This window comes from Motacilla alba, chromosome 1A, assembly GCF_015832195.1.
Source record: "Motacilla alba alba isolate MOTALB_02 chromosome 1A, Motacilla_alba_V1.0_pri, whole genome shotgun sequence".
NCBI classification, from domain to species: domain Eukaryota; kingdom Metazoa; phylum Chordata; class Aves; order Passeriformes; family Motacillidae; genus Motacilla; species Motacilla alba.
This window is the reverse complement of record NC_052031.1, coordinates 13,062,323-13,087,288: the sequence shown is the minus strand read 5'-3', so window position 1 is coordinate 13,087,288 and position 24,966 is coordinate 13,062,323. Positions and strand designations below refer to the sequence as shown.

General features: G+C 43.0%; 1 protein-coding gene across 3 annotated transcripts in view; it reads right to left on the bottom strand.

The window, feature by feature from the left end:
• Positions 1 to 24,602, bottom strand: part of LHFPL3 (LHFPL tetraspan subfamily member 3) — a 231,339-nt gene extending 206,737 nt beyond the window's left edge. Inside the window, exon 1 of one of the 3 annotated variants that reach the window (XM_038155337.1) lies at positions 23,959 to 24,602. In XM_038155337.1, coding sequence (XP_038011265.1) covers positions 23,959 to 24,427 — 469 coding nt within the window. In that variant the 5' untranslated portion in view covers positions 24,428 to 24,602. The remainder of the gene's footprint in view (positions 1 to 23,958) is intronic. The other 2 variants (XM_038155336.1, XM_038155335.1) reach the window with 2 other exon arrangements.
• Between the last annotated feature and the right edge of the window lie 364 nt (positions 24,603 to 24,966).

Sequence of the window (24,966 nt, the reverse complement as noted above, 5' to 3'; positions counted from 1 at the left end):
GCTATAGGTTATAGACCTGGACATGACACATCCTTCCCAAGCAACCTTGAGCCAGTCTCAAAAACCAGCATCTTCAGACTTAGACCCGAGTCTGGACTGCAGTTAAAGTTCCTCCCAGCCTCAATTTTCTCCTCATCAACCTTCAGCAGAGCTGCCCTGCTGCTGTGGGGTTGAGAGGTTCAGCTCATGGAAGTGAGCTCCAACACTCAAAGTGCTCCAACACTCATAGATCAGAGAGTGATTAGAGAGTGCAAAGCAGGAAAGAGGAACCTTTTCTCCCTGAGGCCCAAACAGGCTTTTAACAGGTTATATATTAACCTCTTGCTCTCCAGCAACAATTCCCAAAGGAATCCAGCCAACACGGCGGGGTGGAATGGTCTACATGAAAAGAAACTACAGGTTATATCCAAACACATCTCAACTACAAAGCAGCATGATGTGATTTATTAAGCACTTTTAGAAATGTTAACACATTTCTGCAGCAGACATCAGTAGCAAGTAATTCACATAGCTGACTTAAGGAAGAAACTCTGTGATGTCTCAAAGCCACTAAGAGTACTTTTGCAAAGTATCAAAATTGCAATTTGAAACTAAAAAATCCTGACTTTTACCTCGCTGTTTGATCTGAGAGTAGGTTGCCTTCCACTTAGAGCTGAAACTCCATATGCAAGTGATTTTTCACTCCTACTCAAATTGCTTTAGCTATTTTTAGGTCATATGAGTAGAATAAATATCATTAAGGATTTTTCAGGCATTTTTAGAATCGCTTCTTAACTAAAAAAGAGATCATTTTCACATAAATAAATTCTCTAGTCATCCATCCATAAAAGCACTCAGACCTTTTGATAGTGTAAAAATCAAATAATGAAAAAATACTGAGTTAACCACATTAGAAAAGCTCATACTGTACATTTATGGCAGCTATTCAGTACAAAAACTTTTAGCAAGCACAGGTGCAGAGCTGGACTGGAGGCAGAGCCAAGCTGTGCTATAGTGATTTAGAGAAAGAGACCAAGAAATTCCAAATGAGCACTGTGAAGCAAATGGCATGCCATTACCACTAATGTCTCTCAGTGAAGTTTGGTAGAGCATTCTTTAAAAACACTCAGCTCAATCCATGGACATGAGCCTAAAGAGCCCTCCCATGACAAGTTTTGGGCTGTGGAGTTTAATGGCTGGGAGGGACTGTATCACCAGTCAGAAGATGCAGACTGGGTTCCCAGCTCTCCGGGCACCATGCTTAAGCCATTTCTGTTCTCTCTGCCACTGCTTCCTTTCCTGCCTTGCCTGTTCTGAACATAGAACATTTTGGGGGACACTGGCCTCTGTACCTCTTGGACAAGGCTCAGCACAGCAGGGCTCAGATCCCAGCTGGACACTTTCCATGCTGCATACCATGGGAGCCCCACAAAGGGAACAGGCCAGCTGCACTCACACAGAACCACCCTGTACTTACTCTAGATGGCTGTACAGATTGCTCTTCATGTAATCAGCAACATCACAGCCCTGCTTTTCTCCATGCACAAGCTCCTGCTGCCTTATCTCCATGTTTGACACCATCTGTATTTCTCCTTCATCCCGGTTATCTCAACAACCTTCCTACCACATGGAATAACTAAGAGTTTGCCAGAATAACATCCTCTTCTGCTCAGCCAACTGACAGAAATAAAGCTAGGAATGTTACCTGCCTACAGTCCCAGGAGATGCACACAGTAGATGCAAGCTTATGACTTAGAGCTTCCTTGACTGCCCCCATCACCAAAGAGCTGCCCTTTCCTTTTTTATCCAGACAGGCAGTAAGTTCCTGTCACAGGTGCTGAATTCAGTGAGACTTGTCCTCTTGGGTGTCTGCCACAAACCATTTTCTTCAACTGCCAGAAAAAAAGTCAAAAAGAGATGAGACTTTTTGGGAAGGATTTTACAGAGAAATAAAACTGGCATGAGACACCTAGGAAACACAAGAGAAATTCAAGCAGGAAGCAGGACACGAGATCCTGCCCTCTCTGCTTCTCTGACACATCTACTTAGGCTGGAAGAGATAATTCTCTGATGTTTCCAGGTCCCAAAATGCCAGCAAGGTGGCCAGGTGGCCACTGCAACATATCTGACACACAGAACAGAGCAGCCAAAGGTGTATTCATGCTGTAAGTTGCACCTGCTCTGCTGTCAGCCATCCTTAGCTGTCTGTAATGAGCAGAAGGTGACAATACAGGTGGCAATGGACACAGGCTATGGGGCAGAAGTTGGTAAGTTACTGAGTGCTCTGAGTGACTCTGAATACCCAAAGAGAAGCACAGCCTGTTCAGAAACCAGGAGTCACTACTCTGATGAGTTTCCCAGTCTGTGTTCTAAGAAAATTGACCTATTATCAAAGGAGAGAACACAAATCCCTGGGTCACTCTGCAGGACACACAAAAAGTGTATTTCTGTATACACTTGTCCTGACAGTTCAATTATCTGAGGCTTAAGCCCCGTGCTTAAGAATGCCCTTCACAGTGCAATGCAGTGAAGTCAGTATGGACAAGTACAACACAACAGCAAATACTCAGCATTATTTCTGAAAATGAGGAGCCCCAGTCAACCCCAAGAGTACTCTTCCTCGGAACTGAAAAGAAGAGGCAGCTCTGTCTTCACCTCTCACATTAACCTGAAGCTCAGATATGCATATTTCAAAGAACTGCTCAGCATTTTCAGTATTTTTACCCCTTTCAAAAAGGAGAAAAAAGAGCACAGCTTTCCAGGTTGGATCACACAAAAAAGATTTCTAGTCTTGAAGCCATACAGCCATTTCATCACTTTGCCCAGTGAATCTCCTTCAACATATACCAGTGGGAAGAGTAATCCCCAGCAAATGCTGGCTGTAGCAAGGGATTTTCTGCTCCACTACTTCTGAACATCTCCAAGCAAACACTGGACAAATTGCACAAGGGAAGGGGTCAGTGCCATCGTGAATATTTCATCTAGACAGCACAACAAAATCCAGCACAGAGAATAAAAAGGTAAAAAAATCCGTGGAAAATCACTTTTCAATTATTCTTTTACTCAGTACTACTTGTTCTTTGGTAAAACACTGCAGAGTGATTCTCTTGCAATCAGGAGAAGAAACCTCTGCTCTTGGCAATCTATTTTTGGAAACTGAAAATCTCATTCTGCTTTTCTTAATTCCTGCTTAGAGGAATTCTGTGATAAGGATGTAAGTCTTGTAGCTTATTAGAAATTATACAATTAACATTCAAAAAACCTGCAAGTATTGATTTTTTGTATTAAACTTTGCTTTTATAGACAATCACTGCATAGACAAATTTATCTCTCTCAGGTATTTTTCCAATTTCTAACACTTCTCTGCATGCTAGCACTTACTGTCATACATTTTCTTGTAGCCTTAATTTACCATTTCTGCTGTTTTTCTGTTCTCTGCATAAACCTTTTTTTTAAAAAAAAAAAAAACTAGGCTCATCATTCAGCCCTGTTCTTTTACCTAGATTTCTAATTTTTTTGTCTTACTAGCTGGTTTTCCTACTAGGTTACTCTTCTATCCTAAAAACATATATTTGTAATTTTTTACCACTGAATCTCAGGCTGCAGTTTCTGGGGCAATTGTTATTTTGTCCTCGTTTCTGCTCACCCACAGAAATTCACCAAGTATCTCAGAAACTTTGTGATTTTTTAGAGAGATGGTTCTTGAAGATCTGTGTGAACACAAAAAATGTCACACTAACCTTCAGAGTTCTAGACCAAATTCTGGAGATGAGGGTCTGATATGACTCTCAATGGCAGTTAGTCCTTCCAAAATGTACTTGAGTTTTGTGACACTGTATTTTCATGAAGACTTTTGATTCTAGAGGATCTTGGCTCATGACCACTTATGGTTAGTTGACTCATGGTTAGTTTACAATAAAATTTGAGAATTCAAGTATCATCAACAGTTGCATCTGAATCTACATTGCTGCCAATTCTGATTCCCACTATGTATCTTCAGACCTCAGGACTGTCACCTCTGACCTCTCATCCTTACCACGTCATTCCCAGCACCTCCTAGGACTGCAAGGACAACAGCTTCACGTCAAAAGTGCCATCTGCCACAGCACTGTGGTCCTCTGCTCCTTCCCAGCTCAGCCACTTGCACAGCCACCAGCCCTATAACAGGCTGTGCCTGAATTGTACCAGCCTGCTCAGACCCAGACAACAACAGAGCAGAGGAAGAGGCTGGACTCTATTCTGGGCTCTGCTACTGATGTAACACAAAAACTGGCAGACAGCAGAGCACTTTGCCTTCGGTCGTTAAAAACTGGGAGAGTGGATATGTCTATCCTTAAGGAAAAAAATATTTTGAAGCAGTTGGCTGGAAGCCACTATGTAAATGCTAACTATGTATTATGAGACACTGCTCCTACTTTTGGGCCCTTTCTCATCCACAGATGTTATGCACTCAGTCAGCCACAACAGTATTTTTTAAATTATAGGAAGTCTGGAGAAAATAAATGCAGTAGCCATCTCCTGGGAAGGGAAAAGAATGACACTCACTGCACCTCGTTAGAGTTTCTAGCAAAGGAAGCAGTATTAGCATACAGCTCTGTGCAGCAAGAGCTTGGTAAAACTCCATGGTGTGTGCTACCCAGTAAAGCTGACTAATGGACCTGTCTGGCATTGAATTCTATAGATCCATGAATTCATTTTATGAAGAGAAAAAGTCTCCCAAAGCATTTTCAAAATTCAAAACAGGATGCTGATGATCAGGCAATCCTCTGACTGGCACTTAGTGTTGGAACATGTCATTGCCCACAGAAAGAACAAATAATCTCTCTTAAACCTACCTGCAGAGGAGCAACTAATACACAACAGTGGATACTCTTGGTGGGAACAACGGTTCATCTAGTCTGGAGTGACATATTCAACAGCAGACAACATCAGACATTTAGAAGCAAGATGAATTGGTTTTCCCCAATCACACCATCCTTGCTCTCACCAGTCTGCTCCCCACAGGGTGAAGCTGTGACAGACCAGTAACAGCCATCACTGCATCTCTTCTCTCTCAAATGTCTAATCCTTTTCTGAAGCAATCTGTGCTTCTGCTTTCCACATCCTTTGGCAACAACCTGGAGCAACAAAAGGTGGTGCATCACAGCACCCTGCTCTGCACCCTGCAGTGACAGGGAGGAGGACCAGCCTGGTTCCTGGTGATGGTGCTCCCAAGCCAACTTCCTGTGTCCTACAAGAAAAGCAGGAGGATGCCGGATGTGCTATGCAGCTTGTCCAAAGCACAATTTAGGACAATTTTCTGCTGTTCTCCTCTTTGACCCTGTCATGGTTTGACGCTGACCCAATGCCAGTGCCCCCATGAAAACCCATCTTCCCAAACCACAAACATCCAAAATAAATAGAATATTACACTGAAGACCTGAGGAGCTTTCAAAGAGGCAGCATAAGAGCATGCCCTGTTTCCATTTCTAGTTAGTTGTCCTCCTTGTGGGACATCCATTTCCCCTTCATGGGAAAACTTGTGGAAGGATCAAATTGCCTGCAGGTGAAACGAAGGTTGCAACAGCCACAACAAGCTTCAGGGGATAGGTGCATGCTGGGTTAATGTGCTGCCTTTCATCAGGAAGAGCCTCGTGCCTCTGTGGACACACCTGCAGAGGTCCCTTCCCCCTGCCATTTGTCAGCAGCCATGTTTGCAGAACCAGAGTCAGAAGCTACAGTCACTCTACTTAGTCCTTGCACAAGAGTGCTCTGCCTGTGCAGCCACCACAGCTAAAAGATTTGGGGGAACCCCTGTACCAACCCCTCATGAGCCCCTCTGGGCATGAAGACTTTATTCTCTTGTATTTTAGGCCATAAATTGGAAATGACAGCAAAGTAATCAGGAGAGGATCATGCTGTGCCTCCTAACTCTCCTGAGCCTCCACTGATTATATAGGAGAAATCCAAGCAGACATGGAATTAAATCACTTCCCTTACGTTGGACTAGTTGAAGCTGCTCTGTAAGTGACAGATTGCTAACAGCTCCCTTAATGACATCACCCAATATGTCATAAAATCTGCTGCCAACACTATGGATTTTTTTCCCCCAGACAGAAGTGTTCCCTGGCTGTAGAGCAGAAGTTTCATTGGCAAAATGTGGCTCAAGAAATAACCCATAAAAGGTTCTCAGTGCATAAGGTAAGTACCACCCAAAAAACTCACTGAAGAATAAAATTATCCTTGGCACTGCTTTCCTGGAACAGTGCCCCATGTCAGATTTTTCAAAGTGTTTTTGATTGAAATTATCCATCCACCATCTCTGCAGGTAACACTCACAGCTCAGGAACAGTCTCCAGATCTTTGCCAGGTTACTAGTCTTGGGTGAAAATTGTTATCTTCTTATTGCTTTTATGCTTTTTGGAAGGAAACTCTTCCCAGATGGGTATTTGCATTAGAGAAGAAACAGATATACTTGTAGTACAATAACAAGGATTATTTACCTGGAGTTTCACTATTATCCCTTAACTTCCAGGCTCACATCAGTTCTTTTGCCAGAGCTGCAAGTGACAACCAGAGCATACATAGCACAAGCAGCCTTTGAGAATTTCTCAGAGACAATTCACAGGTTCTCTATTTTTTCAGACACCAGGAATCTAACTTGCAGCAATGTACCACAAAACGACTACCTATCTTTTAAAATTTTGCTGTAGAACTCACTTGGGCAGCCATCAAGCATGACCACACAAAAAGGGCTTACTTATCCATTCCTGTAATTCTGTGCTACCTGTATTTTCTCACCAGCATGCCTTGTGTGAGAATTAGCACAGCTTCATATACTGTTTTCAAAAAGGGTAAATATATTTGTAAGGAAAATACCTCTCTAAGTGGAGCCAGTGGTGAAGAAGGAGAAAGTCCTCCTTCCTTATTGAGACAAACTAAATTCTGCTTCATGGTGCAGTGCACAGAAAGTCCCCAAGATTTGGTTCTTCTGATCAAGGTAAGGTTGCCTCTCTCCGCTCAGTTGCAGAAAATCAGTGTTGGCTGCTGTTCCTCTGTCACTGTGTAATTAGATCCTCTTCTCTGTGCATGCCATCTTTCCTGCATCCCATCACCTATGCACTCAAAACAGCCACAGCTGAGCAACCAGAACATGTATAGGAAGAAGGGAAAAGTGGAATGCTAAAGCTTGTGTGAATTTAAAGCTAGCGCACTCATCGGCAAGGTCCCAGGATGTGGCTCGACTGTCTTTGGTAACTCCTCATGTATCAAGTGTACATCTGCTCCCTGCAGCACTTCTTGCCAGCAGAACACCCTGCAGAACACCAGTGTGCTGGGGATGCTGAGAACCAGTGGTCTGAACAATCTGTCACTCATGTACGCTCAAAAGAGAATCACTGTAGAGACACTCGCTGGCACTGTGAGCAAATGAGCCATGAGCTATATATCTGGCTTTGCTGCAGTTGTTTTCTGAAAGAAAAGGCAAGTCAAAAAGAAAGTGTAACACTTGGATGAATGCTGGAGTGACCAAATAAATAGGATTAGCTAAACCTTGCTTATCTGTCAGTCATTCCTCTGTAGGGAAACAGTCTCTCAAGCCTGCCCGTGCTGATGACAGCCTTGGTACCTGTTTGGGTTCCTGAACTGATGCATTTCAAGCTATGTCATCTGCTTATGCTGTGCACTCATCTTGGTCTTGTTGTCCAAGGGAAAAACATGATTTGGCCACAAGTTGCACCGCAAGTACTTCCAGTATATGGAATAAAAGGCTAAAATAAGCAACCATGAATTTTATTCTCAAATTCAGATCTGCACTGCCATGAGTGCAAAGTGACAGATGTCAAAGCCGAGCCGAGTCCCTCATTAATGCAGAGATGAACACACAGAATATGCTGTTTGGAATGACAACACAGTGTGTTTATGTATGTATGCCACTATTTATCATTCAGCAGATGGTTGCTCACAGTGATGTACATCCACAAATATGTTTAATTTTGCCTTTTCCTTTTTTAGGTAATTACCATTTTTCCTTGTTTACACTGACTACCTCTAAGATGGCCTAGAGGTCTCTGAGTTTCTGTGAGGGCAAGGGGTCATGTTGCACAAAGCAGACCAGGATCAGCATGCAATCATTTCTTTGCAGTAATAACAGTCCATGCCTGTAGAGCATTTTTAAAGAAATTATCCTGCTCTCATTTTATAGCCAGGAAAGCCCAGAGAGGTGAAATGACTTCCCCAAGGTCGCACAGCAGGCTCTGCTCCGTACATAGTTACTATTGTTGCAAACTGGGGAGCTCATCAAGCTTATGCTACTCACACCACTCAGATACAATTCAAACGATAATTATTATTTCTACTGCAATTTGCACGGCAGTCAAAGCTGGAGGCCACAATCAGGATTCAGCTTATGCTGGCTCTGTTCAAATCAAATCCAGTCCCTGCTCTAGGGGGGCTTCCCATCTCAGTAGGGACATTGTTCTGTGGGAACACAAGGAAAAGGGAGGGAAGGAGAGAGGGAGAGACAGTAGGCAGTAACCTCAATGTAAGGTCTTTTTTTTTTTTTTTTTTTTTTTTTTTTTTTTTTTTTTTTTGGTAACTGTGAAGGTTGGAAACCTATTATTACTTAAATTATTTAGGTTAGTAAGAAATATAAATGCATTATTGACAGTTGCCTGGCTAGTTACTTAGGTAGCAGTTTATGTTCATAATCTTAATTGCACAAATACTTTACTTTCATTCCTGTGGTCTTTGATTACATTGAGAGACAGCACTTGGATCCTGCTCTTCAAGGGACTGACTCACACTGCACTCACCCAGTAGTTAGAGTGCACTCTACTTCTTAAGGAGTGATACTATACTTAATTTTACAACTCTCCAATCAACTGTTAGGGAAATTCTTGCTGTAGACCTTTTTATACAATATGTGCTTATACATTTTATAGTACATGACAACTTGGTACACTAGCCATGAGATAATGAATTACTTTCACTCATGCTAACTTAAGACTGCTACTAAGCTCTGCAGTAATAAAACACGTATTAACTCCCACCTTCCTGTCTCTCACTGCATCCTAATGTGGCTCCATGCTAGCAGAATGTTATGTACCAAATGACCACACAGCCATTCCTCTTTGGAAGCCCTAAGTCTAGTATAAGAATTAATAGCTTCTCTAATACTGAATGTCATAGACACAATGGGATTATTTTCAAGAGCAAAATTGCTCATTACCAAGTCAGGACTGCTGAAAGGTCCTTAGAAGTCAACTTCTAAATTTTCTGGCAGGGATCTGCTGCTCTATTATTTATTATAATGCATGTATTTGTATAAATAATGGAAAAGCGCGTACAGGAAATATTTGATTGACACCCATAACCTCAGATGGGTGGGCACATTTTTCAGATTTCAATTAAGCCAAACACTCAAAACATCTTTCCAGTCCATCAAAGCATGTGCTTATAAATCCTTTGCTCAACTGATATATTCTGTTGAAACAACCAGCTTTTCACTGACAGTAACAGATTCTAGACCAGCACAATAATACCATAATGTACTCTAGGAGAACTTGAGAATTCACAATTTAAATACATTATTTTACAGACCAAAAGAATGAGCATTCATTTACAATGACTTTCCTTGCCCCTTTTTTCAATTGGCTAAATCCACATATAAATTAATGACCTATCACAATGCCTGTTGAGGATACAGGTTTAAAAACTAAGGCACTGGAGAACTGATATAAAAAATACTAACGTGATTTCATTTTAGACCATTCAGATTTTTCAGAAATTGATGTTAGGTGCACATTCACTTGTTCCTCTCTGCTATGCATCACTGAGGCTCAGCAGAACTGAGGTATTTACTTAAATGATTAGAACTTGACTTTTAGTACAATGATAAATGGAAGCAATAAATAACAACAGCTTTCTTTAGCAATTGCCAATACATATTTTGCAGCTCTTCATACACCATCCGCTAATCTCCTTTAGCATCAGGCAATTCAAATTCCCTTATCGTTTTCTGATACCTGCATTCATGACACTGTGGCTTTATTTTAATCCCAGACAGAAGGAAGGAACTATTAAGAAGGAACTGTGATTGACAGAATATTGCTAATCAGAAACAATCCTCCCTAAACTCAGCTTCATAAATTCAAGACACAAGCAAGCATCGTCAGTGGGTGGGATTCAGCTCTACACTACGAAACCCAAGTGAAAGTTATACAGGCAAGTTGAGAGCAGAGCCAGGGTTTGATTCATTTTACCAGCAGGCTGCTGCCTAATCACTTGAGCTGTTCTCCTGTTTGTGAGACGTGTATGTAGATGACAGAGAACCTACGGGAGACCTGTGTCCTGCTGAAATAGAAGTCAGAGGTCAGACAGGATCCCCCAGCATTTTAAACCCAGAAAATTGGATCTAGGCAACTGCTTGATGGCTTGGCTACTGCAGACTGACATCATATCCTAAGGGCCTGACTGCTCCTGGATGTACTGCAGAAACACTGGACTGGCCCTGCCACAGCCAGGGTAGCTCTGCCAAAGCCAATGGTCCTTTCACCCTACTGCAGTCTGATATCTAAGCTAGATATGTGCAGTTGAGTGTCTCATTGGACATTCTCTGGCTCATCCCTGCTCTTGAATCTGTGCTTACCCGTCACCTGATGAAGGGCAAGGTAAAATGGAGCTGTCTGTACAAGTGTGACTTGCATTTGGTCCAGGCTTGATTTGGGGAAAAGTAGCCCCTGGGAATAAAAGAAACTACATCTCTAGTGAAGAAACAAAACTGCAGTAACAATTTCACAGATCACCTCACTTTTGCCTTGGCACAATTCCTCCAGTGTACCATACAGCTAAAATTAAATGAAATGCTGTCTTACATATTTAACACTCAGTTATTAAATATACCATCTTAGGTTCAAACATAAACTCACTGAATTCAGTAAGACTAAATTTAAACCCAGACCCTTGCATCTGCAGATCTGTCCCTCCCAGGGTGCAAAATCCTGAACAGCATTTGTAAGTATCCACACTGCATGCAAGAGCTTTCATAGACATGTAGACCATCAACAGTGTTTCACTGGAAGCTCAGGATCTGCCTAAAATACAGTTATTTGATGCACTGAACACTTGTTTATCCTGTTTAAAAAGTGCCCCCTCCTCTCTCTCCCTCTCTGAAACTGCTGCAGGAGGCAGGAAAAGAGGCAGCAAGGACAGAGCAGGGAACTCAGCGTGGCCCTGCTACTTCATCCTGTGTGAGCAAGGACCCCTCTAAGGGTCCCTTCTTTCACACCCAACATACTTGACACCAACCTATTCACCCAAAACATGACACAGGCAGATGTGTATCAAAAAGATGAAGAGATTTTATGAGTTTCTCAACTATTTAGAAAGATTGTTTACGTAACAGCATGGCAACACAAAATAATGGTGCATGGGAAACTAACAAGGGAAAACTTCTCCAGGAAACATCCTAGGCAAAATTACACCTCAAGTTAGTCACAGAACTGACTATTTGTAAAACTGTTTTCCTGAAACCTTGATATAGAATATTTTAAAGATTTCTTTTTTTGACTGCTTTCACTTTTAAGCACCAGCACTTAGATAACATAAACGATATTTTCTTAAGGGAATCTAATATTCAAGTTGTGTGAAAATGCTGAAGGCAGAGAAAATTTGAAGCATACCACTGCAACTGCTGATGTTGCCAAAGTTTTACAGTTTTGCTGGTAATTTAAGGAAAGCCCTTGCCTGTTTGATCAGAATGCCAGGTAGGAATGAATCTCACTTGAAAGATGTACAGATCTTGGTCCATGTCTATTTTTAATCCTGGAAGTCGCTGAGATAGAAGTGATGCTGCTTTAAAAAACAGAATAAATGGGAGTAGAATACAAAAGAGCATTCACCCAGATGAGTTTGTTTTCAGAAATGAGAAAGAGGAAGAAAACACACTGTTACAAACACTGCATTTTGTAATGCCTTTCAGATATTCATCTGTTTCTACTACATAGCTCAGTATTTTACCAAATCTCCTTCCTTCAGAAAGTTGCTGTAGAACCTTTCTGCTCTAATAGTTTGAAACCACCTTGTAATTTTCAGTCTGAAGTGATTTATATCCAGATGATATCCATTTCTTCTCATGCCATAGTTAGCCATGAGTTTAGAACCATTAGTTTTCACTCTACAGTCCAAGCATTCCAGAGGGTTCATAAACTACTTCTGAGATTTTTAAAAAATACCAAAGAGCAAACAGCAACAGCAAAGTAGGCCAACAGGCTGTGATTTGTTCTACCAATGCTACATGACATGTAGTACCACCTTTGGGAAAAGTTTAGGAAACCAAATCAAGTCAAAGAAAAAAAATCAGTGACTCAAACAGTTCTTTTATTTTCCTCTTGTTCTTAGCTGTTCCAGGTATTTTAAGTCAGGACAGACATCCTATCAACCTTCCTCTTTCCACATTGAACTAACCAAGCTTTCCTAGTTTTCTTTTTCCAAGACACGTCTCACGCCACTCACTGGTTTTCCTTTTTGAAGCTACTCATTCAGAACTGCACATCAGTGTCCAGAATCCCACATGAAATATCACAATGAATCCTTAATTATGTCAGCATTGCCCTGAATCAGCTGGAAATACTTCACAAAGTACATGCCAGGACCACATAAGTCCTGTCCAGAGCAGCATCTCATTGCCATCCCATTGCCATCCCATTGCCATCCCATTGCCATCCCATTGCCATCCCCTCTTCCCTCACAGAATCACGGACTGGGTGACGCTGGAAGGCACAACTGGAGGTCCATCCAGTCCCACCTCCCTATTCCAGCAGGGTCCCCTGGAGCAGGTTACTCAGCATTGTGACCTGATGGCCTGTGAGAGTCTCCACTGTTCCCTACCCTGAGCTGCACAGCCTTTCCCTGTGCCAGCACTGTCCCCTCGCTCCTCAAAGCTGACAAACAGCCAAGTCACCTGGGAAGTGACTGCTGGTGAGCCACACCAACGTGGTGCTGCCACACCAACAGAGGAATCCGACCAAATACAAGCGTCTGACAGGAGCTAAACACAAGTGACTGTGGCTGGTAAGACATCTGCATGTTTGGAATGCTTGGAACTATATTTTTCCAGCATAATGACCATGCATTGCAATTTCAACCTTTTTATTTTAATGATGGTCTAACATAACTTCACCAGTAATAGGAAGGCTAAATACTAAGATGCAGCAACCAAGTAACAATTAACTTTCTTCAGAGGAACATAAATATACAAGGATGAATAATTTTATTTTCATGGAAAGTCTAATACTTCCCTCACGAAATTAATCTTAAAACTTTGAATTAACTCTTTGTGAAATTACGCTGAATGTCCCTTAAGTGTATGCACTCAATGCAGAACAGTTTTATAGTGTTCAAAGATGTATTAGCCAAGCTGAAGATACCTGTGGGAAATCTGATTTTGAAACACTCAGTCTACATCAGAGAGAAGTCTCATTTATGATTTTTGGGCTCATGGGTAACATTCTTCAACTGTCTCTAAGTCAAAACCTTTTTTTATGGTTTGTTCTACATTGTTGATCACTTCTTCCTCTTGCCAAAGGTTACAAACATCTGTCTTTTTCAAGGTGATTACTAAGTCTAGTTTCAAAGATAACTACTTTTTATATACATTTTTAATCCAGAGATTATTTGTTGACAATTTAAACAAAGCAAATCAGAAATTTATACTATGGCACTAAGTTGCAGTTAAAAATTTGTTCAAATTAAAGGAAAAAATTCCATGTTACCTTAACTTTCCTGCACAGCTAATTCTTGAGCTCCTCATTTTGAGACTTGGCTACACATTGGTTCTGTCTAAATGAAACAGTACTGGGGAGCATTACCAGGCAATGAAACTTGACTTGACACTATTAAATTGTTAGAATTGTCCCTCAGCATGTGTCACAGGAGTGTTTTTAGTCTGTTCCATCTAACAATCTTCCAAAATATTGCCAGGGCACAGTTTGCAAGTTAGGACATGCCAGGAATGGTTCCCAACAGAATGAGTCTACTGACCCATTTTTAGAAGGTGAAAATTGTAATAGTGTGGATGCTGGCCAGTGTGCCAGCTGACTCTGCAACAGTAGGGGACTCTGTACCTGCCTAATTTGTGGGTGCAGGCACAGCAACCACATCTCTGTTGGGCCCTGGCAAGCTGAGATGGGTCAGTACAGAAATGTCTCTCCAAGAGGCACAGGATCATTTTTGTCAGTTTTTCATGCTTACAAGCTGTTACATTTGGGCAAAGAACCCCTCTCCAAGGCTCTTGTCTCCATCAAGAAACTCCATGGAGCTGAGGGGCATTCACCTTCCACAGCCACTGCAGAAGCCTGCTATCCCACAGGAACAGGCAAAAGGTCAGACTGGAAGGAGAGATGTTGCTAAAATCTTCCCTGATCTTAAGGGACTGTGTCCTGTTTTATTCACAGTTCTGCTGCACACAAGGTTCACCATGAGCAATAACCTATAGCAGGTTGCAGAGGTACAGTCTAGCACAGCAGGACAAGACACATTCTGCCCATGGTAATTGCATGAGATCACTCACCTTGTTCACTCAACTTCTGCAAGTAAGACACTTGACTTTTGACTTCTAGAAGTAAACATAAGTACCTCCCAAGGTTTCACAAATAGCATTTTCTGAACCTCTGAACTCAGAATATCTGTCGTTGACCTTGCAAGTACAGCATGTCTAGTTTTCTTCCCTATGAACTTTTACTTTTGAAATATAACCAGAAAAATAAAGAAAATTGAATGCGTAACAACTCATCAACTGTTTGTAATAATTTATTTCAAACCGTTTATTCCGTAGCTTTCTCCTTCTGATGCACTCTCAATTACTTGATTGAATAATATTCTCTGAAACAGCACATGATGTGCTTGTGTCAAAGAGGCTCTCCACAGACGCCATCAGCTACCTTTTAAAATCAATGAAATTCATAAATTTGCATCTGGCTTCTCAAGGAGAAAATAAAAGAACCTTTTCCCCCGGTAAGTATGACCTTCTTATTCTAAGGCCAGCTTGTTTCAAGTCTTCTGCATCTCTGAATGCCAATATGAAGATGGATAATATCTTTCTTAGAATAGACAGATCTTGAAGTCTATTATATTGCCTTTTTTAAGGATTCCAGCCATAATTCTCTCTTAGTAATTGGGAGCTGCACACTGTTCCACACAGTAATGCATAATCTAGCTATTCACTGTCATGCTGCTGCCACTGCATTTTTAACAATGCTGATAGCAACCAATGTTATCGAATTCTGCAGATTTTCCAGGCTATAGCCTTGTTCATATTCTTTTTTCTTTCACCATTTTTGAGCAAAAATGTTTTTTATGTTTTCCTTTGTAATACCTCAATATTGTGACCCTTCCATTCCCCACAGCTGGATCTTGTTAGTTTTCAAATATTGAGTCCACACCACCTGATCATACCACAGATTTTCTGTTCTGATATGTTTGCTGTCTTTATGTTTGCAAGATCAAAGCTAATGCTGTTTATACCACAGTGCTAAAAAGGCTCTTCACTAAAGGTAAAATAACCTTCATGTTTGAAATCTAGCCTTCTTTCTTCCATTCCTTTTTACTGCTGATAATATCTGTATGTTTCCCTCTTCCTGGCTTCATTTTGGCATGTAGCAATTTTCTTCATTAAACTTTTAGAAGGAATCCCTGAAAGAACTCAACAGCAGCTGTATCCTATGCCAGTGATGTTCCTTCAGCTGCAAGAAAATAGAGCTGCTCTGACACCAGCCTCTTTTCAAAACCCCATTCCCATTTTTCTTTCCTAACCATATCTTAGCTCCCCACATTTTGATAGGTAATATTCTCCTCTTTTAAACTCTTTCCCAGTTTCTTTCTCCCCTTCTTTTTTCCCTCACACATGCACTTTTTCCCAGTGAAATGGTATTCATCCTCAAATAGTCTGGATAACTTTATGCATTTCCTTCTATATCTTACTATTCTGTTATCTTACTGTTTTTCAAACAGGGGACCACAGCCCCCAGGATGTTCATAAAAGGCAATTGGGAGAGTTATAAGATGCTGAAATTTTTATTACACTCTAAACCAAAAGCAAATATCTCTTCTCTATTCCCTAAACACCTTTATCCTTCAAAAAACAAGTTTTGCTACCAAAATCTCAAATCACTCATACAAATAAAAGATATTCACTTCTTACATGATACATTTTAGACAAGTTCCCTCTGCGATCAAGACAAATGTGGCTGTGTGATTTTGAGCCTGATGACCAATTTCAACCAAATTTGACTGATGCCACAAGCCTTCAAAACACTAAATTCCTGCAAAAAAAGCTGAAAGCAGAAAAAATCCCAATTTCCCACCAGTGGAAAGACAGGGATAGTTTATCCTTTAACAAATCTAGATGGCAACTTGAAGACATCAAATCAACAGACAAATAGCTTTTTGTCAGGTAGAGCACATGCTGTGCCTTTGTCAGCTACAGAGATAGGGAGCCTGTGAGGAGCCGGGGAGTTCAGCCACCAAAGGCTAACATGGGATGCACGAGAGAACTTTTGGTACTGTGGGCACAGGGTATTTTAAGGAAGAAATTACTTAGAGACGAGACACTGGGCACAGCATTTCTCCCTCATTTCCACTGTTCACGTGATACACCTTTTACTTTCATGTTCATAGCCAACCATGAAGTATATGAAAATGTTTACTTCAGCGTAAAGAAACCAAAAACTGCACAGCCCCATCATTCACTTCACCCAAAACTTCCCACAGAAACCTTCAGGTAATTTTTCCAACCTCCCCAGCTAACCTTCTGACTCTTACGAGGACACAAGACGTTCCCAATGGCAGTACTCATCACAGCAAGTGTGACAGCAACAGAGCACATGGGGCATTCTAGGCAGGGATGAAGGAGGTTCTAGAGATCTCTTTTAAACCCACTGGGAAACTTTCCTCTGGAGCTGAACGTACAGCAAATCAAACTGGCAGCATGATTTCTCCTCTGGGAAAAAGAAGTACATGCACCAGGCTCTCTTGCATTAGATGCCCTCGTAGGCTTGATGGGACAGTCCATTTGTGGGCAAGGAGAGCACTTGGCTCTCTCCCTGCTCCCTGCCTGCCTGCACAGCTCCAGCACCCCATTTCCCCAAAATGCAGAGCCAATCATACCATGATCAGAGCCCTCAAGAACCCTGAATTTTCAGAATTTTCTCCCTGATGGTCCGACAGCCAACTACTGTTCAGAGACCACTAAATAACGTCGGTCACCTCACCCTGCAGGTGCCGTGGGAGTGTTAACACTTTTATCAAAATCAGCATCGGTGATGAAAGTCAAGCTCAAAAACCTGCTCAATATTCCTGGACTTGTCTTCCTGTCCCTTTTGCCTCCCATGTGCCTCCCCAATTTACATGTTGGGGGAAGTAGTGGCAAGAAAAGCTGATAGCATTGTTGGTAAGGTCCTTTGCTTCTGGTGAGTTAGTAAAGACAATTAACAAAGGAAAAATGCAACTAAAATGTTACAAATGTGCATACATCATGGCTAATGCAAATTTGTGTAACTTCAGCTTCAAAACACAACATTTATCAAGCTAAGGAGAACTGCATGACTTGAAATCTTCCCCTGTAGGTCCTCATATGCCATCATCTGTCAATTTTTAATCTTCTTTTGAATAGCAAGAAAACTCATCCTTTTAGATCTTCTTCTTTTTCTTCTTCTTTCATTTATTTAAATCAGTTCTGAGATCCTTTCTACTTTATACTTGAAAGGGCATCTTGAAAGATATTTGACCGAGACAGAACAGGCATGGGAATCACTGCAGGCAAAGGAGTCCATTTTTTTCATACACATTTAGGGACACCACTGGACTTTTTCACTGCAGTGAGAGCTCACATGGAGATGTCCATCTACACAATCTGTAATTTCTCTTCTGTCCCTCTGCTCTGCTCTGGTGAGACCCCACCTGCGGTGCTGCATCGAGCTCTGGGGTCCCCAGCACAGGAAGGACATGAACCTTTTGGAGCGAGTCCAGAGAGGGCCATGAAGGTGATTAGAGGGATGGAGCATCTCTTCTATAAGGAAAGGTGAAGGAAAAGTTCAGAGAACTGAGACTGTTCAGCCTGGAAGACTTTGGGGTGACCTAATTGTGGACTTCCAGTGCGAAAGGGAGCAAGAAAGATGGCAAGCAACTATTTACAAGGGAACATAGTGACAGAACAAGGGGAAATGGATTCAAGCTGAAACTAAGAAATAGGTTTAGATTAGATATTGGGAAGAAATATTTTACTATGAGGGTGGTGAAACACTGAAACAGGCTGCCCAGGGAGGCTCTGGATACCCCATCCCTGGGAGTGTTCAAGGCCAGGTTGAATGGGGCTCTGAGCAAGCTGATCTAGTGGAAGGTGTCCCTGCTCATGGCAGGGGGGTTGGAACTGGATGATCTTTAAGGTCCCTTCGAGCCCACTCCATTTTGTGGTTCTGTGAATCCATGATTCTGACTCTTAGAAATCTTACACTGCGTTTGGTGTATTAAATAAAGGTTGTAGAAATAAGCCCATGTTATTATGACATCCAAATCAGTCTATGCAATTAGCTATCCTTACTATAATTTATTAGATAAATAACTATCATTTATTAAATAAATAATTTTTATGCCACCTGCAAAGTTCAGCAGCCACAAATGTAAATTACTCTCTCAACAAATTCTTAAGGATACTGAGGCCATGAACAAGATCCTTGTCTGGCTCCATGAGATATCCTGTTCAAACACTGGTGCAAGGCTGGTTTTTTTTCCAAGCCTTCTGGAATTTACCCCATACCAAGATTTGTCAAACAGCAGTAACAAAGGCTCCAATAGCATCAAGGTCAAGCCTTTCAAGACTCTTACATAAAAGTCACCTGGTCCTGCAGACTGATTTCAAGCATAAAGGCAAACAGCACAGTTGCAATGAAGAATTTCTCCTTTTCGTTCTGAAACAACTCCCCCTTTTGAACAAACTTTTTACTGTGGCATGTAATAACCTCTTCATTATGGCTGCTTTGGCCTCAAAGATCTGGCAGTTGAGTGATAGGAAACCAGTCTTTAAAACCTGTTTAAAATAAGTCCAGGGAAAACCTGGGGAACCACAGAAAGACCAACACCTGTACAACATAAATCAGTAGAACTACAAAAAAAACCCCAGTGTATGTCACCATGTGTACAAACATGACATATTTGTGTGATGAAAGGAAGTAAGGTAGGACAAATACACCTATTTTAAGTAATTTTTCATGAAACTACTAGAGTTCTCCAAATAAGTAAAAAATAATGTGTGCCATGGTTTTCATTGACAATGTTTGCTTGGATTTCCAAAAGACAGTTGATGAATCTATCATTCAAAAGTCTTAAAAAACCTAGACTCCCAGAGGATAAAAATAAATGCCCTTGCAAGGATAAATAATTGGAAACAGATGGTAGGACACTACTGTCAATTTTTCAAGTGGAGAGAGGTCAATGGTGGAATCCTGCAGGGATCTGTGCTGGAACTTGGGAGCTACTCGTTTATTTATAAATGAGCTGGAAAACAGGATAAATGGTGAGGTGACAAAGTCAGCTGCTGATGCTCATTCAGGGTAGCTACGATAAGGGTTGGCTGTGAAGAAAGACTTTACAATACTGAGGGACTAGGCAAAAATAAAGTCAAATTAAAGTCAGTGTAGATAAATATGAAGTAATTTATTTAATGGGGAAAAAAACTAACTACACAAAATTATGTGCCCCAAGGTGATTATTACCACTTCAGGACTGAGATCTTAAGGTTATAACAGGCAGTTGTGTGAAAACATAAGCCCACTGTTCACTAACAGGGAAAAAATGAGTATTACTAATTACTAGAAAAAAAACAAAGAACGAAAGAGAGAATATTATTTAGTCACTATATGAATGGCTGGTTTGTCTGTCTTGAATACTGTGTGTAGGTCTGGTCCCACAGACTCTGAAAAGATAGACTGGAAATAGGCAGGGCAGGGCAGGGATGATCACAAGTTCGCTGCAACCTAACAACTAAGGACTGAAAGACGAGCCAAAGGTCTCAAAACCGGGTAACTGAGGGGATACAGCAAAGGTGTAATCAGAGCCAGGACAGGGAATGTGTCCCCAAGTTCCCTGTTCAAGCCTCTCCCAATGCATGAGCTGAGGGTCAAATGAAATGGGCAGGCACAAGATTTAAAACACAAAAACCATTGAGTCTTCACACAACACATATCAAGCTGTGGGACTCCTTGCTCTGGGACACTGTAAATGCTAGAAGTTTACACAGGTTCAAAATGCAACCAAAGTCTCAGAAAACAAAATCCAGCAAGAGCTCTTAAATGCCAAGATCCATCTGAGGAAATCCCTGAGTATGAGTGCTGGAGAACCAAAAATATGGAGGACAAAATGAGATTTAGCTGCTCTGATGCTTTTGTGGGTCCATGTTACAGACCATTGTCAAAGATCACAGGACTGTGGTTTGCCAAAGTACAGAGCTTTGAAGTTTTGTTCAGTGGTCCTCCTACTGTGGGCATAAACTCACAAATCTCTTGAAAAACCTATATATATTGGTTTCATCCTACTTGCCCATGGGACACTTCTATGCCTTTCTTCTGCTTTCCTTACTTTTTTCTTTCTTATAACTTGAAACATCCTAGTGAAGGAAAAAAAGTAATGAAAAATATAATGAAAAAAATCACAATGACAGAAGTGTTTAATTTACTTAAGCTATAAAGGAATAAATATCAAGAGTTATCTTTATTTGTGAGGTTTCCTGTAAACATTAGGTATAGAATAACAAAGCACAGTAATACTTAATTCCTAATGATTTCAAGAGTTTGTGATCATGTAGCTGCTCAAATTAGGTGAGTTCATACTGCTTGTACCCATGATTTTGCAATTGCAGAAGAGGAGGTTAGGGGATGGAGAACAAGGCTGCCAGCACTGGCTCTCAAAGTATCAAGTGTACCCTGACAGCATTATGCACGTGCAACAAAAAAGGCAGTCCAAGCCATGGCTAAATCATAGGACCATCTAACCTAGGCTGTACTCTCATACACACAGGAAGTACATTTTTTTCTTAGGATTTTTCTTCTTTATCACGTCTTAGACATGTCTAGTCACAGACATGATTAGACATCAACAAGGACTGAAAGTGTATGTGGCCAAGACACTGTTTATCTTTTTCTTACTTAATAAACACCTTTTCAAAACAAGAGCTATATCATGCTGACAATTTATAATGACTCATGCAGGACAGACTGAGATCCAAATCTTTCTTCTAAAGAAATCAGTTCCTAAGCTTTCATTTGCAATCCTAAACCAAGCATGATCCCACGTCAGAAACCTGATTCTAACAAGATTTAAATTACATCAGTTTTAAGGGTTATATTACCTAACCTAATACTGACGCTATGAAAGTACATAATAGCAAGCAAAACCAAAGCTATATGCACATGCTCCTTTATTTCACTACTTCAGATTCAATTTTGTTCCTGTACTACACAGAACTATATGCATATGCAGATGACACTACTGTATTCTTTTTTGTGAGATAAACATTTTAGGATTACTATTATCTATTACTTATATGCTCCAAACAGTAAACTAATAACAGAAGTAGGTCATAAAGGTCAGAGAAAACATCATTATAATACTCCTGTCCTGCACATTTTACTCTAAGTTTTCCTTCTGTCCCACCACCTTTGTTCTCTTCAAAGGATGCAACCCAAAGCAATGTGGACTTTCTGGTAGTTTTTGAGGAAACTTTTCAAAGTAATTCAGAAATGAACAGTGAGGTGAATAGTGAATTAAGGTAAAACATTCAGCAAACAATAAAGTCAGGTTCTTTCAACACCCAACATTGTTCTAGTTCTTCCAGGGCATTCGCGTACGTACTGGGAAAGACAGCAAACGACCACTTGGCTATGCATGTATTCCCTTTTCAATTTTGGAGGGAAGCAGTCTGAGAAGTGATTCTTCTGCTGACATAAAGCTCCTTTTGTTGACTTTTAATGCCAGCAGTGCATCTACCAGCTTTGGAGATGACAAAAATTCTGTGTTGCTTTCCCTGAAAACAAATCTCCAGTCACACCTGCACACATGCAGCGTGGTATAGACAGGAGTCCAGTAGATCAGTCACATATGGTGGTTTCTTAACATTATTATTCACCTGCACAGAAACACAGGGAAGGAAGCAGATTCATTCTATCTAGCTTTCACTAGCACCTCTGGGCATGAAGTAGTGCAAACATACATGTTGATGCTGGAAAGTGGAAGGGATTTGGAAATTGTGCTGTCCTACTGATACTGGACATGAAAAAAGCATGCTGAAATGCATCAAAACAGTGAATATTCATGGCACCTTTTAGCAGCAGAGCCATAAGAAGAGACAGCTGAAAGCAGAAGTCCTTAATGGAGCAGAGGAGACATCAGTTGTGCAAAGATGACACAGTTTTCTGTGCCCAGAGCCAAGTGACATGACTGTGTACAATTAACCAGACCATACCAGAATGCATGTTACTGAATGGACAGAGGAGCCACCAGCATCAAAGGGGGTTCCCAGTACAGAGATAATGAACCCAAAACTAAACCCACTGGAATTGGGAAAAAACCTACCAGCCTCAAGTGACTGCAGATCACTCCCCAAGTGATACAGAAAGAAATTACAAGGAAACTTCAGCGAAGGAAACAGCATAAAAATATATAATAGCACACAGAAAAACATCATCAGAGAGAGAAATGATTAGAGCTGTTTCATACAAACCAGAGAATTCCACCAAGTCTCATGGACTAGATGGCAAATTGAATAATGCTGTAGTTGTTCAGTAGAAAACTCAGAAGAATTTTTTCTCAGAAACTGAAATGAATGTAGGTCGATTAAGGGGACTGAAAAAGTGATTGTGAGCCCATTTTGGTGACATTTTGCTCTGTTTCCCTGACAGCTTATTCCAAAACATCTCAATTTCAGGTTTTACCAGGAGGACATGTAACAGGTATGCTTTGATTTTAGCCCCTTTTTCCCCCAAATGATTGAATAATTAATGTTTTTTGTCTTGCTAGAACTGCTTGTATTACTATTTTAATTCTACAGACCCTCCCAGCTGCACACAAATAACCAGTTCTCCACTAACTCAGAGGGAAAGCTGTGCTGGAAATGCAGAAAGGGACGTCCTGGTGTTTTCCCTCTTTTCTACCACACACTTTCCCCAGGGAGACACTGGATGTGATGGGGAAAGTCAAATGAAGTCAGCAAATCTTCTGAAACAAAATCAGCAACTGAAATTAATTATTTTTCTCTACACTCCTAACACATAGTGGAAAATAAACCTTGTGGACAAGTGAAACAGACCCCAACCAAAACTCATGCATGCCACATCCAACGACCTCAGCTGCCCTTCCAGTTCACCAGCAAAAGACCTCGGCAACCCCTCCCACGGAGCCGAAGTGGGCTCTGCCTTGGCCAGGTGGAACTGCGGGACCGGGACTGAGCTTCAACAGGCGGGCAGCTGCCTTCACCCACCATCGCCAGCTCGAATTGTCCCCACTGCCATTTTCTCCTGACCTTTACAACAGACCAGGCGCTGGAGGACACCCGCCCGCTGCCGCCCGCAGTCCCTGGAGCTGCTGGAGCTGGGTCGGTTCCCTCACCGACACCGGGCAGCATCCCCGGGGGGCCCTCGGAGCGGGGCGAGGAGCTGCGGGCTGAGCCTGACTTGGCCCACGCCCAGTCGAGCGGCGGGGCGGCCCGGGGCAGGCACGGGCACTGCTCTGCGACGCTGCCGATGTGTCGCGGCACCTCGAGCATCCTCTCCCGGCCTGCCCCGGCGGGGCACCCCCGGCCCTCCACACCCGCCCCCACCGCTCCCCGTCCCGGGCGGCCGCCGGAGCTGCAAGTTTGTCCGGAGCCGCCGGTGCCCCCCGGGCCGGACCGTGCCGGGCTGTGCCGGACAGGGCGGCGCGGAGCCCCCCAGCACCGGGGCCGCTGCCTCCACTCACCCGAGGTCAGCTGCATCCAGGCACAGATCTTGTAGACGGTGGCTGTGTTGCAGAAGAAGAAGAGGATGAAGCAGACGATGCAGGCGATGATGAGCATCATCGAGAGCCCGATGAAGAAGGACGCAGCTTTGAAGGCTCCCGAGGGCAGGCTGGAGAAGTCCGTGAAGCTGCCCCGGCAGGTGAGTTCCCGGCTGAAGCCGTTGCCGATGCAGTAGTGGAAGAGCCCGAAGTAGCCCGCCTGCGGGGTATCCACGCCGTCCCCGATCCAGTACGGCTGGATGAAGCACACCACGTTGACGATGGCAAAGCAGATGGTGAAGATGGCCCAGAGCACGCCGATGGCCCGCGAGTTCCGCACGTAGTTGGTGTGGTAGATCTTGGCTGCCTCCTGAGCTGGGAGCATCCCCGCTGCTACCGCTCCTGACGAGCCTGCTCCTGTAGCCGCCGTCCCTGCAGCCGCTCCGGGCATCCTCTCCGAGAAGGTGCCCCCCCCTCCCCTTCCTCCTCCTCCTCCTCCGCCTTCTCCTCCTCCTCCCCGCTCGCTCCGCTCGACGCGACGCGCTCCGCCGCCGCCGCTGCGTGCGAGAGCCGGCGAGCCCCTCTGCCGGGCTTCAGCGCCAGCACCAGCAGCCGCGGCAGCGGCGGCAGCACCGACACCGCCCGCCGCCGCCTATCGGGGCGCAGCGCAGAGCAGCGCCGCCGGCCCCGCGCACCGCCCGCCCCGCAGCCCGCCCTCCGCCGCCGGGCGCCACCCGCGCACCGCACAGCGCGCACCGCACATTGCACACCGCGCACCGCACGCCGCACACGGCACACCGCACACGGCGCACCGCACACCGCACTCCGCACAGGGCACACGGCACGCCGCACAGGGCACACCTCACACCGCGCACCGCACACGGCACGCCGCACACCGCGCACCTCACTCCGCACACCGCGCACCGCGCACCGCGCCGTCCCGCCGCCCTGCGCAGCCACGGCGGGGCACGGCAGGGGCGGCCCCGAGCG